Genomic DNA, 13,710 nt, shown 5'->3' with positions numbered 1-13,710 from the left:
AAATACCTAATTCCTATAGAACTGTGGATGTCGCCAACGAAATAAGCTATACAATTTTAAGCTAAACACGAATAAGATCAGCTGAATACTGCTTTTTGATTAAACACTCAAACATTTGACAAAACATTGGCGCTGCTCATCAAACATCAATGGCAACGCGTACATAGAAATAGTTATAACCAACAGAAGCCTTCAAGCTTATAGAAACGTTTTAACAAGTTATTAGCATTAAATATCACAACACATAGCAAATTAAGCCGTCCACACATAAAGCGAGGCCACTGTGTTCCACTAGTTCTGTGACTGAGGTGTATGCAACATTACATATCTTAAGTCTTCCTCTCATTAATTATCGTTAACCTAAAATCATAATATGTACCTACTTGACCCCATTGGTAGGTCGTAGGTTTCCTTCTCGAGAAAATTATTTAAATATTTCTTCAAGTAAAGGCTAGAAAAATTTCTATACTCATAGTAGTTAGGTTTCCATAGACCGGACCACGTGCGTTGTAACAAACTTACAAAAACCAACCTTACTGCTTTAATATAAGGTCGCTGTTAATGTGCGCTAAAGTGTACCATTCACGCTGATCAATCTTCCATATGCTTACTGGCAAAGTTCTTATACTAGCTCATTGTAAATATTGGTCCTTTCAATAAATATGACGAATCAAATAAGACACATCGTCTAAGTCCGAAGCTGGTCCTTTCCAAAATATACATAACCGTCTTCAAAAATTGAAGATTATATTATTATCAGTCTAATTGAATAACATAATCTTAAACCAAATGAAATGTAAGAATCAGTTCGATTTTCATCACACCATACAATGCCATACATAAGTTATACATTTATCCAAACACACTGGACGGAATTTAGCATTTCATTCAAGTCGGGTAAGAGAACATGGGGTATATTATGACGTTTTAAAACCATTTTCTAGCTAAAGAGGGAATTTATAAAGATCGCACACGCTGTGTGGAATACCTATGGTTTTAATATTTCATAATAAAGCCCCAGAACAACGAGATTCTTATATCAATAATTCATTTTTAAATTAAACTCTTCACAAACTAAATACTTTTCATAATATTTGAGCTGAGCATACGCCGTACTGACAAATCTCTTTAATAGTCGAGAGCACATTGTTGCCAAAATATAACTAAATATAAAACGATAAGTCTTTCCAATAATACAAATCTCAGTCACAGAGGTCGTGGAACGTGCCTGTATAATAACGTGACTAAATCCATACTTCACAAGCCCGCTTTGCCGACATTCGCTTGTTAGTCCGATAATACTGACCCTATTAGTAAAATATCTCCAAAATACACTAGTCTTCTCCCTCAGTCTTGTGTTTAGACGAGCGAACGACATTACCTAGCTAACCACTGTCCGCGGCTTGAGTACTCTATATTGGCCCGACTTCCGCGTATTAAAACCTTATTTTTAAATATTCCAATTACGTATCATTGGATGGGGATCATTCCTTCGTCATAACTAGTACCAATGTATCAATTACGCATAAATATATCACTTTGGCACTTAATAAATATTATTGAACGAAGCAGAAAATAATCCCATATACACACTTCCTTATACAAAGATATGTTATGGACGTAAACAAGCTGCTAAACTTTAAAAAAATACGCGAAATTAAATTATTCTTGGTACGATGTACCTTATTTAGATCCAAGCAAATAGTAAATATGGAGACGTTATTAAATCAAATTTAAAAAAAAAAAACAGTTTTCATCATCCAAAGTTTCATCGCATGCATTTAAATTACTAATGTAACTTCGCATAAATACAAGTCTGAACATTATTTACTTACTCCCTACCTTAACCGCCCGCATCAGTCAAAACAATAATTACAATACAACTACACTCGCTCCTGAACACACTCTCTCTATTTCCTCAAGCCGCGGAGTATCCTAAACCTACATTTTTGGCAGTGACCGACGAACCAACATATACAAACAATCCTAACCCGCTTACACTACATTACCGTCGTAATGGCGATCAGTATATAATACATCGTCTCTACATCTAGTAGGCAATTGAGTCTGATCAGTGCCTGTACTATGAGTTCTTGACGCAGAACTTGTGTCATAGTACAAGTGACAAGTCGCAATACACCGCGCAGAGCGATGTCTTGTTTCTAATAAACAAGGCATCGCTCAACGCTAAAAAATCAGGAATATGCCTGCGTTATGAGCCCATAGTAAGCACCCAGAACTCCAACATCTATGCCTTATTTTTGTTATAATGCTTTCTAATTTCTAGTTTTTAAACAATCTTGATCGTTGTTTTCAAATAACGCAGCGCCGCAAAATAACAGGTGCCTATATTTTTTTAAGTTTTTTTTTATACTACGCAATTAATGTGCATTTCAAAGACAATTGCATAAAATATTGTAATTTGTTACGTGAAGTGCCAACTATTAACATATTATTATGATGTAATTTAAATTCTTTTTGGTTACAAGAATAATATTAAATACGGTATTTTGAAATAAGATTAGGCCGTTCACCTGTTATCAAAAATATTATGTAATCATCTGTTATTTGTTCTATATTTTGCGGAAGATTTATTTGAGGTAAAGAGGGTTTAAAAGAAGTATAGAAATAAATGTATAGGTTCGTTTGAATAAATTGGAAAAGGAATTCCTTGAAGGGAAATATCTTAAAAAATGTTATTCGCGAGATAATCTTTCAGTCGCTAATAATCGCTTTTGGATCAAATAATGTTGTTAAATTACGGAGAAATCCAATTTATTGAAAGTAGCCAAGACAATAAATACAGGTATTCAAATTAGTGACTGGAAGCATATCTTGCAGTATTCGATTTTTGTTCTTATGTATAGTATATACTACTTTATGCGGCAGTGGAAATTTCATACAAGAACAGGCCACCTCCTAACCTAGGTTTAAATATATTCAGGGGAACACGAGTTTTATAGAGAGCTTTATCCAAATATAAATTGTACTAATTTTTCAATATAGGCCATGTCACTCGGTATATCTTTACTATTCGTTACGTATTACCGGTATTACTGTACGAAGGCATCCCTATAATAAACAGATTAACGGACACTACACGAACATAGCTGCCTTAGTTATAAAAAATCGAGTCTTACGTGATTCGATATGTTTTCAACCACTTCAATATGATATTAATCGATAAATCTATCGAACAAACTATCGGATAACTTCTACTGATATAGAAAGAAGTTTAGTAAATTATATAGCCATTAGGGAATCGTCAGATGACGATAAATTTTTTAGGACATTTTGACACCTCATAATGAACGTCGATAAAAAAGGTTTAGGTTTAGTGCAAGGTTAGTTTCAATTATGCAAGTTATAGTTCAGGTTATTCGAGATCTTACACTTTTGTAGATACAATCCAATGTCGCACCTTGCACTTAGAGATCATTTAAAAAGTAACTGTCGACATTCTTGAGGTTTATCCAGTAATTTTGTCTGTAAAGACATGCGTCCAAGAACACGCAATTTCGTCTACACTGACAAAGTAATAAAAATATTACAATACAGTCATCAGTGCAGATGAAAGGTCACTCAAATAAGTAGACCAAAACGATAACAGAATCTCTTTGAGAATGGTCTTTGGTCAAACCATTGTTCCAAACATGATTTTTAAACATATTCAGAAAACTGTCAACTTGTCAATACTTACAGATAATGACTTATAGTTAGGGTAGACTAGTTCAGGCGATGTTAGTCCTCGGCGACATGACTATGTAGTGGTGCTCGATGGGCGGCGGCGGGATGATGGGCGACATGGGCATGTAGTCGCTCTCCACCTCGTCTTTTAGGCGGACCTTGCTGAGCTGGTCGTGGCCCAGCAGCAGGTCCACGATCTGCTGCGGGATAGAGAGCGCCGTGACGCTGTCCTCGCTGAACTCTATGGAGAGGTCGGCCTCGAAGTCGAAGTCGTTCTCGAGGCACTCGACGGACTTGGAGCAGCGGTTGGTCTGCACATGCTCGGTGTCGTCCAGGAACTCGCAGCTCTTGGTCTCGCCCTTGCTGAGGTTGCCGCTCGTTATCTTCAGGTTCTTCATCTTGCGACTCACCTTGAAACTCTTGAATATATCCCGAGTCGGCGTGAAGTCGAATTTCTTCTTCTTAGTTTCGACGTCTTTATGTTCTTTTGAGGATTCTGATTTTTGTGAGCCGGAGACGCGAGAGTCACTTTTGAGCCGTTTTCTGTGGAAAAGGACAGTACAATCACAATTGGCCTTCTCTACGATAGCTTTAAGTGTTAGGTTACACTTGACATTGGTTGTGTATTACGAGTTAAGATAGTTGTTGCTGTTTACCGGAAGACGCTGAAGGGCTGTCGCTTGGGCAGCGTGGCGGTGTGCGGCAGCGTGTGCGCGTGCGGCAGCGAGCCCAGCGACGAGTGGCGCGTCACGCTGCTGTCGCGCCCGCTGCGGGGGGGACAGACATTCATTGTATTGACCGTGACTGTGCCGCCAAGTACTAAATTACCAATTATTCTGTTGGAAAAATGCTTAGAATAATGGAAAACATGCTAATTTAGTCAAATTTCCATTCATTCCTCGGCCATTGTACATAGCAGAATCAGAACCCTGATGCTCGGATTGACAACCGCTGCAACGTATGAAATCGTAACAGACACTTTATATATATCTGATATCAGATTGTATGCCATAAATCGTATAATAAGTATTATAAACTAAATTGAATGTGTAATATACTGTAGACAGAAGTATCAGTAGTAAGCATGTGAGTGTTACCCGAAGCGTTGTCGCGGCGGCAGCGGCGGCGGGCGGCGCCTGCGCATGGTGGCGTACACGCAGTCCCCCACACACTCGTACGTCGGCTCGTCAAGGGATACGCCGAACGCCTGACATACGAAATACGTACACGTTATACGGCATTAAAACTAATTAGAACCAAGCATTCTTACGTTTAAAAGAAAATCTCAAAACGTTCTCCTCGAGAGGGCTTAATAGTATCCAAAAAGTCAATCAATGTAAACCATTGTTTCCTAATATTTTTTCTACAATATTTTGCCTTTTCATAGCTACTTCGTCACTCCAAACAGATATCATGATTGACCCTAACATGGGTCCGGAGAAAATATTTTTTATTTGTTACGTGAAGAGCCAACTATTAACATATTATTATGATGTGATTTAAATTATTTTTGGTTACAAGAATAATATTAAATACGATATTTTGAAATAAGTATAGGCCGTTCACCTGTTATCAAAAATATTATGTAATCATCTGTTATTTTTTCTATATTTTGCGGAAGATTTATTTGAGGTAAGGTGACGAAGCCTGCGCTCAGGCCAACTGCATAGAACGGGCAAGTTAGAAGTGTAAGTGTTTACCTTGAGCACTCCGTCGGGCACGTCGCAGGAGATGTTCCTGCGCGCGCCGGCCTCGGGCAGCTCGGGGATCTCCTCGTAGATGCCCGACGCCACCGACAGCAGCGAGCGACGGTCCGACACACTGCACACACACACACTTCATATTACTTACTCATTGCTAATGGATGGGTTCTTCAAACAAAGTTTTTCGAAATCTGCAGTATGGTAAGTCTTTATAAGCACTTTATACACAAAAAATTGTTCACATCTCTTTTAACTTTCGCAAAGCCATTCATTTTTGATCCTAAATTAGTTAAAGAAATGTGTTTAATAAACTTATTATGAAGTTCCCATATCAGTATTAATAATAAGTAAATGCAAACCTGTCATCAAAGGAGGTAACGGATTGTGCGGTGTTGGGTTGCGCGAGCGCAGCCGTGGACGCTAGCTGCCCGGCGCCACTGTAGCGCGACAACTGGCCCGCTGGAATGTGCTTTGACTCCTAGAAATTAAAGGTACTTATACATGGTGTCACAGACCGTATAATATTAACGACATTTGTGTACTTTAGAGTAATGAGAATTAAGTCTTTACTTTAATAATACCTTAGACATGACGAGATCAATATCATCCAATGATACTTCAGAAGGTCCGCTGTACCAACTGCTGCGGCGTACATCACCTATAATAAGGACACCTTGTAGGAAAGACTAAGAAAATGTTGCTACTACTATACTAACTTTCTAAGGATTTAGAGATTTTCGGACTTACAGTAAAAGCTATATGTTGGCTACTTATGTGCAAAGATATTTATCTGTGGCAAGATGGTCACAAAAAACATTGACTGAACCAATAATTTTGAGCACCATTTCTTTTTCAACGACCTTCAGAAGGATGTCTCAATTGGTTTGCATTTGTTTTTCTTACCTCAAAACTTAGGATTGGATGAACTGATTTTTTGTTTTTTCATTTAACGTGAAATAGCTTTCGTTTGGCCCCATAAATATTTAATTTAGGTAAATTATTTAAGTGTAATATAATAGGTATAATAGTATATCCCGCCTACCCATATCGGCGTGGCTGCACTTGTGCGAGCGCAGGTCGCCGTCGCTCTTGCTGAGCTTGTGTCCGGCGCGCACGCCGCCGCCGCTGAGCGCGGCCCGCAGCGCGCGCGCCAGCTCGCCCGCCAGCGGGGACGAGAACTTCAGCTCGCCGCTGCCGCTGCTGAACTCACTGCAACAACATGCCAGGAATAATGCGTGCAGTAGACCAAGAAGATGGAGGGACGGACCAGAACCAGGGAAAAGTAAGGAGGATAGTTTTTGCACATTGTTGTGCAAAGCAAAAAGGACCACCTCACAGTCCACTGTGATCAGTAAGGCAGTGATATTAACTTCACAAACGTTTGACACTGGCCACTCTTGCATTATCGCGAACTTTGGACAGGTCCGAACATCATCACATGCTACCATCGTCCCACCTTCTACCATCACATTATCCCAACCTTTGGTTTAAATCAAAGATATAGACGATTAAGACTTGTTTAAATTCATAGCTCAAAAACATTTTTTGAGGAAAGGAATCTGATAAGGTATTTTAAATAAGCACGTTATTAAAGAAATCAGATATATTAATGCTCTGTAAACAAAAAACGGAAAAACAAAAGGCTTTTATAGACACCAGCTACTTTAAAATTCCTAACTAACGAATATAAGCGTTACGAAGCACTAAATGTTATTATAAAGTGAAAACGGACAAGCTTATGACATTGAATTATATGAAAGCATGTTTATGACTTGCTGAAGAAGGCATGCGATGTTATGAAGGTATTGACTTGGTGAATGTTTAGAAAGTTTATTTGTAATGATACATCACATATGTGGTTTCAAAAAGAATTTCGTTATAAATGATCATTATGTAAGCTCACACGCTTACTTTCGTGGTTATTTATATCTTAATAAGTTATCATAAATTATCAATTTATTGCACACGGTATTTGGGATGTTCATTGGCGATGACGAATCAATTTGTTGCTAAAAGTCATTGACTCGGCTCTAAGGAAAAAAGTTTTTGCGAAGCATTGCATAAACTTGATTCTACGTTGATATATCTTTGTACACATTTATGTTATAAAAAGCTTTAGATTTAAAACATCCTGCCGGAACAATAAAAATAATTTACGGCTCAAGTTTCCGAAATAAAGAGCAATTTGACGCTGCCATTATTTTAAAAGACTAAATGTGTTTCGAAAAACGTTAAAATACTGCAAAAGTTGTTTCATATAATAAAATTATTCGCAGGAAATAAAATACATAGCCTACAACACTTGATTTTACTGTTTGAGTCCTTTCTCTGGCAGCTTTGGTTCAGCTACTTATTTAGGTCGGCCTTCGATACAAGCTGAGAGTAATTCTCACGAGATATCTAGATAACAATTACTTTTAAGTCATATTACAGAATATAGTTGTCATAATGGCTTTGTTGTAATTATATTCGCTTTGGAAATGTTGTGGTTTAACTTTGTAGAGAATGATTACTTCACCGCTAGAGGAAACTTTTGTGGGAGAAATGCACTATTATTGTCTTAAGTGACAGCAACAACGGTAAGTATGCCTTTACTTGCCTGCTATCTTTTTACCACAAATATTGTGCAATAGACTAAAGTTTTAAGATAATGAAGGTGAAATACTGGAAAGTTTCCATACTGCAACAAACAGGTAGTCACAATAAGGACGGACTACTAATTAACATTGTTTTTCTATTGTAATAGTAGGTCGTAAACATGTTTACTTACGCCTAAGCGTTCTTCCTTGACAACATTCTACGGTGGACTTAATTTACCTGATTGTCACATACTCGAAATTGGTACAGGCGTTTCGTAGAAAACTGTTTATTTTAGCTAAGTCATGGCTGACAGTAAAGATGATGTATTTTTAAGCGTAGATATAATTTATTCATAAATAATAAGCCAGACTACTATTTTCAGTAGTATCGCTTTTATCAATTGCTACGTTTTATTGCTGGTCGGTTGCTAGTATAGTGATTTCAAGACCTCTACATTCGATAGTCATTTAAAGTAATAAAGTCAAACTTATTGCTTTAATAATAAGAAGCTATATCCTACAACAAGTACCAATAATAATAGTGTATTTACTTATCTACATAGGTATTATAATTTAATATTGTCATATGTATAGGCTTTTTGCCGGTTTGTTTTGTTCAGAACGCCTTCACTTAAGCAGTTTTAAAAACCCCAAAAGTGATATCAAAACGAAATCAAACAATATAGATGAGCATGGCCTTTCTAAATTTCGTCGTTACGTCCTGTGAACTGGTTCATTGTGCATTGTTCAACTTGCCAAGCCATTGTAACTTATGCAATCGTTTTAGTTTTAGCTAATCAGCATATTTCTACGAAAACATGAACTACGCTGCAACCATTTTAAAACTGTTTTGGGCAGGGCAATCTGGTAATGACCTTTAATTTAGTTAGTGGTAAATTCTCATTCATTTAATTAGGGAAATGTTAAACATTTATGTAATATTTATTGTTACGTCACAACATTCCGCGAGAACACTTTGCAGCTTGGCGATGTCGACACGACCGACGTTTGAACTTTACTCAACATAAAAACAAAAAAGTTTGGTTGCAACATCTTCTTTGTTTTAATTTCACTTCGCTAACAACTGCCGAACCTTTTGTTATGATGAAATACTACCTGTGCCCACTTCAAAACTTATTTGGGGCTCTTTATTAATGCTTTATTTTTTGTTGTTTTTGAATTGTATAATGAGGATTTCATAATACAATCATAAACCCATTTCCAATGGTAAATAAAGACTTTTTAATGCCTATCATCACGGAAATCCTATCACAACTCCCTATACAATCAAAAGATTTTCTAAAAACTATCACCATCTACTGTCTTACGATTCCTATCTAGACAACAAAAATGAGTAATTTTAAATTTCTTATTAATACATTGGTGTACAGCTTGTGCTAGTATTAAGTAGTGATAAAATTACGTTTGCGAAACAGGTGGTCTGCCTCAGCTGCCTTTGCAAACCATTACTACAGGTATTGTTGAAAGGGGAGCGTGTGTTGTCGTGGCACGCACCTATCAACATTGAGCACGCAGGTCCGGGTGTTGTGGTGGTGCGCCAGCCGCACGTCGCGGATGTGCTTCCAGTCGAGGAAGGCGGCGAGGTGCGCGCGCGCCAGCACCACGCCGCCCGCCGCCAGCGTCACCACCGTGTCCGCGCTCAGCCCGCAGCGCCGCGACAGCGCAGTGCTGATCACACTCACCGAGTACGAGTCCTTCACCAGAGGCTCGCTGTCTGCAATGCATGAACAAGCATGATACTGAGGGCACTTTTGTATGTCTATCTTACGTTTTTAAATATTTCAAACAAATAATTGTGAATATGAAGACATTTTAAAAGCCATCATAATTGCACCATGTAACAGCCGCAATTACAATATATAAAAAAATTGCAATCTACAGATATAAATTCTGCTACAATTATTTGTAAAGCCAGATAGAATAAGAACAACTTTTCGAACAATACTTTTATACAAAAATACCCTCAATGATACAATACACACAGCCACATGAGATGTGATTAGTACATGAATAGGTGGAACAGTTAATAGTTATTACCAATGATAATGGACACATTGACACAGAAATGGTCTAGACAAGTAATACAACATGTAAGGCTAGCAGCAGGTCAGGCATTAAAGACAGCTATAACCAGCTAATGTAAACAATAATCCCTTCCTACTCTGAAAACACATAATTTATCTCTTTTTAGAACCATGTTAAAGTAAAAAAAAATTGTACCATGGAATATTCGTGATAAAATCATATCTAGGTGTATGGCTTAACTTACATTAATTAAGTCCCTAAGAAATTCCAAGTTACATGGGTAAGGATCAAACATGACCTTGCTTAATTTAGGTCGAAGTCCTACAAATGCAGCCTACTAAAATACAAAGGTATGTGTGTCGGTAATTTGGTATACAATAGATGCGGAGTTAATAGAGCATTGTGCGTACTAGGTATTACAATTTTAAATGGGTTTTGTGCGTATTTGCATTCAATGTTATGACGTCAATGGCGACGTAAGATAGGCGCATACCACACCAGGAATAATGTATGTGATATGAATTTGTTGCATGACAATTTTTTTGTGTATGAGGAAAATAAATAAAAAAATGAAATGCTTTAAGGAAAACCTGAGCAAACAGGTGAGAGTCTCAACTGTGACTCAAAATTAAATACTGGGTACTAGGAACTATACAAAATTGGTTATCAATAGGAAAAAAACTTATTATGTTTCAAAAACAGAATGCTTTATATGAACTTTGTACTCTCTTCCTAGAAGTCTTTAATTATGTCCTAGTAAAAAATAAACACAGGCAACTAGAAAATAAACATTGCATATTAACATTATCCTCAAAGCAAAAATATACTCCATAAAGGTGCTTGACCTTGCCTTCATCTGCATACAATACACAAATAAGATATCATTTAATTTTATACACAATTCAAAAGTTCCATTGTGAAACCAAACGGAAAGGTTTGTTGACTTGTGATGTTCTAACAATATTCTGTGTAATAATATTGTTGATGTAGTAAATGGGCAGTAAAATAAAGGAGCAATGATAATATAAATAAGTTACATGTGTACCAAAAAAATAAAGAATTAAAAGTGAAAATACTACTTTGAATAATATTTAGAGGACTAAAGTAGACTTCTCTTGGCCAAGTTATGTTCTTAAAACAGAACCTTTTTATGCTCTGAGGCACACTATAAGTCATTGTTTTCATAGTTGTCATTGATTTCATTTTATCCAAAATTATTAATCTCATTGCATTCAAATATGTACATATTTTGGGTATTGAATGCAATGAGAATACATCAGTATTTCTAAGAATAAAATCTGATACACATAAAATATCACTCAGTAAGTTTGCCTGCATATTGTAAATAAACAATGAATAATCTTGATCATATGAATCATTGCAGCTTTTGCTGTACTATATTCATATAAAATCTTACTATTTAATTAACAATGTGTATTCTCAGCTAAAATCTATATAGAACCCAAAATAAGCGACACTATTTAACTTTGACCATAAGAAATATTATAAATTTGAAGGTAGTATGTACTTACTTAATATTTTGCTGCCATTTAACAAAGCTCGAATTTTCTCCATCCAAACTTGTGTATCGTGTAGAGATTGTGCCGCCAACAACACGCGAGGCTTTCGCGGGTCGTCAACAGAGAACACGGCGAAAGCATGTGGTCGCGTGCGAGACTTAGCCCTCTTCACCACGCATCCCAAAGGAAGCTCCACAGACCCCGCTGGAGCGCCTGCCTCGCTGCAGTACACCGCCAGTGAGGCCCCCGAACACGTCGGACTCGGTCTCAAAATACACCATTGTCTTTTCCACGACTGACAACAACAAAAATAATCAATGGCACAATATTGTGATACATCCCAATGAATAAATTAGCACTCCACGAAACTTACCTTGAAAGGATTTAAGCCTAAATTAGATTTGAACGGATACTTTATCTCCAAGTATCCGGACATTGCAGTTGTTGCGTTTTCACAGTATAAATAACATCTTTAAATTTAAATTAATTAAAGTGAATACACGAGATACACATGTTCAGTCAAACAATATTGTTTACAAAAAATCATAGACAAATAACAAAAATAGTGATTGGTCGTTTATTTAAAATCGATAATGTAAAACCGGTTTTTCCCGACAATTGTGCGGAGTTTGTCGATGGTCTCGTTCATGTTGGATGAAAAAAGAAACTGACCACTTGCTTTTTTATTTAACGATTTCTTTTTCTTTTAAATTATTTCATGAAAACCTCAAGTAATTAAAGAAAATCTAAGTAAAGGTTCGACTAAATGAAAAGAACTCTTGAAATGACGTTTCAGAGTTGATCATTGTGGACAGTGACATTGTCAAATTCTGTACTCAACTGAATTACTTTACTGACACAAGATAAATTGTGAATTATATTGAAATCAATCGTGACTACTATCTATTTACTGAAATATCAATAGCTTTAGCAAAATGAAGCAACTTCTCTCAATATTCTTTTCCGTGAGCACTTTTTCTTACGTACTGTCTGCAGTAAACCCACCAGAAGAAGAAGTTGGTAATGGCAGATACGTGATAGAAGGAAGAGTTTTTCCTCCCGAAGAGCAAGATCTGGGACCTTGGCAAGTTGACACACGAATTCATGTAAACGGTGGCGAATATATAGGCTTCATTAGAGAAGATGGAACATTTGTCGTACACAATGTTCCCTCTGGATCATACGTTGTTGAAATCTTGCATCCTGACTACATCTATGAGCCAGTCAGAGTAGAAATTAATTCAAAGGGTAAATACAGAGCCAGGAAAGTGAACTACATACAAACATCGCAAGTGATTCAGGTGCCATACCCCTTAAGATTGAAGCCTCTTGCAAAATTCAGATTTTTTCAGGTTAGAGAGCAATGGCGCCTGACTGATTTCTTATTTAACCCGATGGTCATTATGATGGTGTTGCCACTTTTGTTCATTATGATCTTACCTAAGATGATGAATGATCCTGAGACTAAGGAAGACCTGAAACAAATAACCAACTTGGCAAAGATGTCGGAGATGCCTGAAATGTCAGAGATGTTTACTTCTTTCTTCAGTGGTGGTGCTGCAGCCAAAGCCTCATCATCAAAAGCCAAACAGGTTAAGAAAAGGCAGTAGCAAATTAGAAGTGTTCTAGTTCAATTATAAATAAGTATTTATGATCAATAAGTCTATTGATATGTATAGTCATGTATAAATTTAAATAAATTCTTAAAATGAACTGTGTTTATAAACTTTTCCTTATTGTTTTTTATAGAATTAATAAATGCTTACACATTTGTTACACACCATGTTGTCATAATAATAATGTCAATTTATACAAATATGATTAAAAACTGCCTAGGTATTGTATGAGAGCAGACATCTGAAAAAGTTCTTAGCGACACAGTGAACTTGATAAAAAGGATCGATAGACACACAAAATAACAGTAAAACGGGGTGAATAGAGTTTCAAGGGGTGAATAGAGAATAGTGTTTTTTAGGGGGTTACATGAATATTTTCTTACATTAAAATGCTTAGACACACTTACTTTATGAAATACTTGTGAGTTTGCGTATAATCTTTATGTTTTGTCTAGTTAAACGTCCAAATTTTTAATAAAAACTCTGTTTCTATCCACCCCAAAAAACCCTCTATTCACCCCGTTTTACGGTATACATATTTACTCTTATATTTGCTCAA

General features: G+C 36.6%; 2 protein-coding genes across 2 annotated transcripts; one reads left to right on the top strand and one right to left on the bottom strand.

Annotated features, from left to right (window-relative positions):
• Positions 1-2,512: 2,512 nt before the first annotated feature.
• LOC113505394 lies at positions 2,513-12,097 on the bottom strand. Its single transcript, XM_026888070.1, has 10 exons — positions 11,909-12,097; positions 11,548-11,830; positions 9,485-9,704; positions 6,433-6,599; positions 5,972-6,048; positions 5,750-5,868; positions 5,388-5,508; positions 4,785-4,894; positions 4,344-4,454; positions 2,513-4,230 (listed from the first exon to the last, which is right to left on the bottom strand). The coding sequence occupies exons 1-10, from the start codon at positions 11,969-11,971 to the stop codon at positions 3,732-3,734; spliced, it is 1,770 nt and encodes a 589-aa protein (XP_026743871.1). The 5' UTR covers positions 11,972-12,097; the 3' UTR covers positions 2,513-3,731.
• A 232-nt stretch (positions 12,098-12,329) lies between these two features.
• LOC113505395 (ER membrane protein complex subunit 7) lies at positions 12,330-13,248 on the top strand. Its single transcript, XM_026888071.1, has one exon. The coding sequence runs from the start codon at positions 12,471-12,473 to the stop codon at positions 13,143-13,145; it is 675 nt and encodes a 224-aa protein (XP_026743872.1). The 5' UTR covers positions 12,330-12,470; the 3' UTR covers positions 13,146-13,248.
• The last annotated feature ends 462 nt before the right edge of the window (positions 13,249-13,710 follow it).

Source organism: Trichoplusia ni, chromosome 25 (genome assembly GCF_003590095.1).
Source record: "Trichoplusia ni isolate ovarian cell line Hi5 chromosome 25, tn1, whole genome shotgun sequence".
NCBI lineage: Eukaryota > Metazoa > Arthropoda > Insecta > Lepidoptera > Noctuidae > Trichoplusia > Trichoplusia ni.
This window is presented reverse-complemented; position numbering and strand designations above follow the sequence as displayed.

Bases quoted from the DNA above. Each gene is read 5' to 3' on its own strand.
- LOC113505394 (XM_026888070.1), bottom strand. From the start codon at position 11,971: ATGTCCGGATACTTGGAGATAAAGTATCCGTTCAAATCTAATTTAGGC. The intron at 6,049-6,432 runs GTAGGCGGGATA...TCCTTATTATAG, and splicing joins GTGCAGCCACGCCGATATGG to GTGATGTACGCCGCAGCAGT. The intron at 4,455-4,784 runs GTAACACTCACA...TCCCCCCCGCAG, and splicing joins CCGCCGCGACAACGCTTCGG to CGGGCGCGACAGCAGCGTGA.
- LOC113505395 (XM_026888071.1), top strand. From the start codon at position 12,471: ATGAAGCAACTTCTCTCAATATTCTTTTCCGTGAGCACTTTTTCTTAC.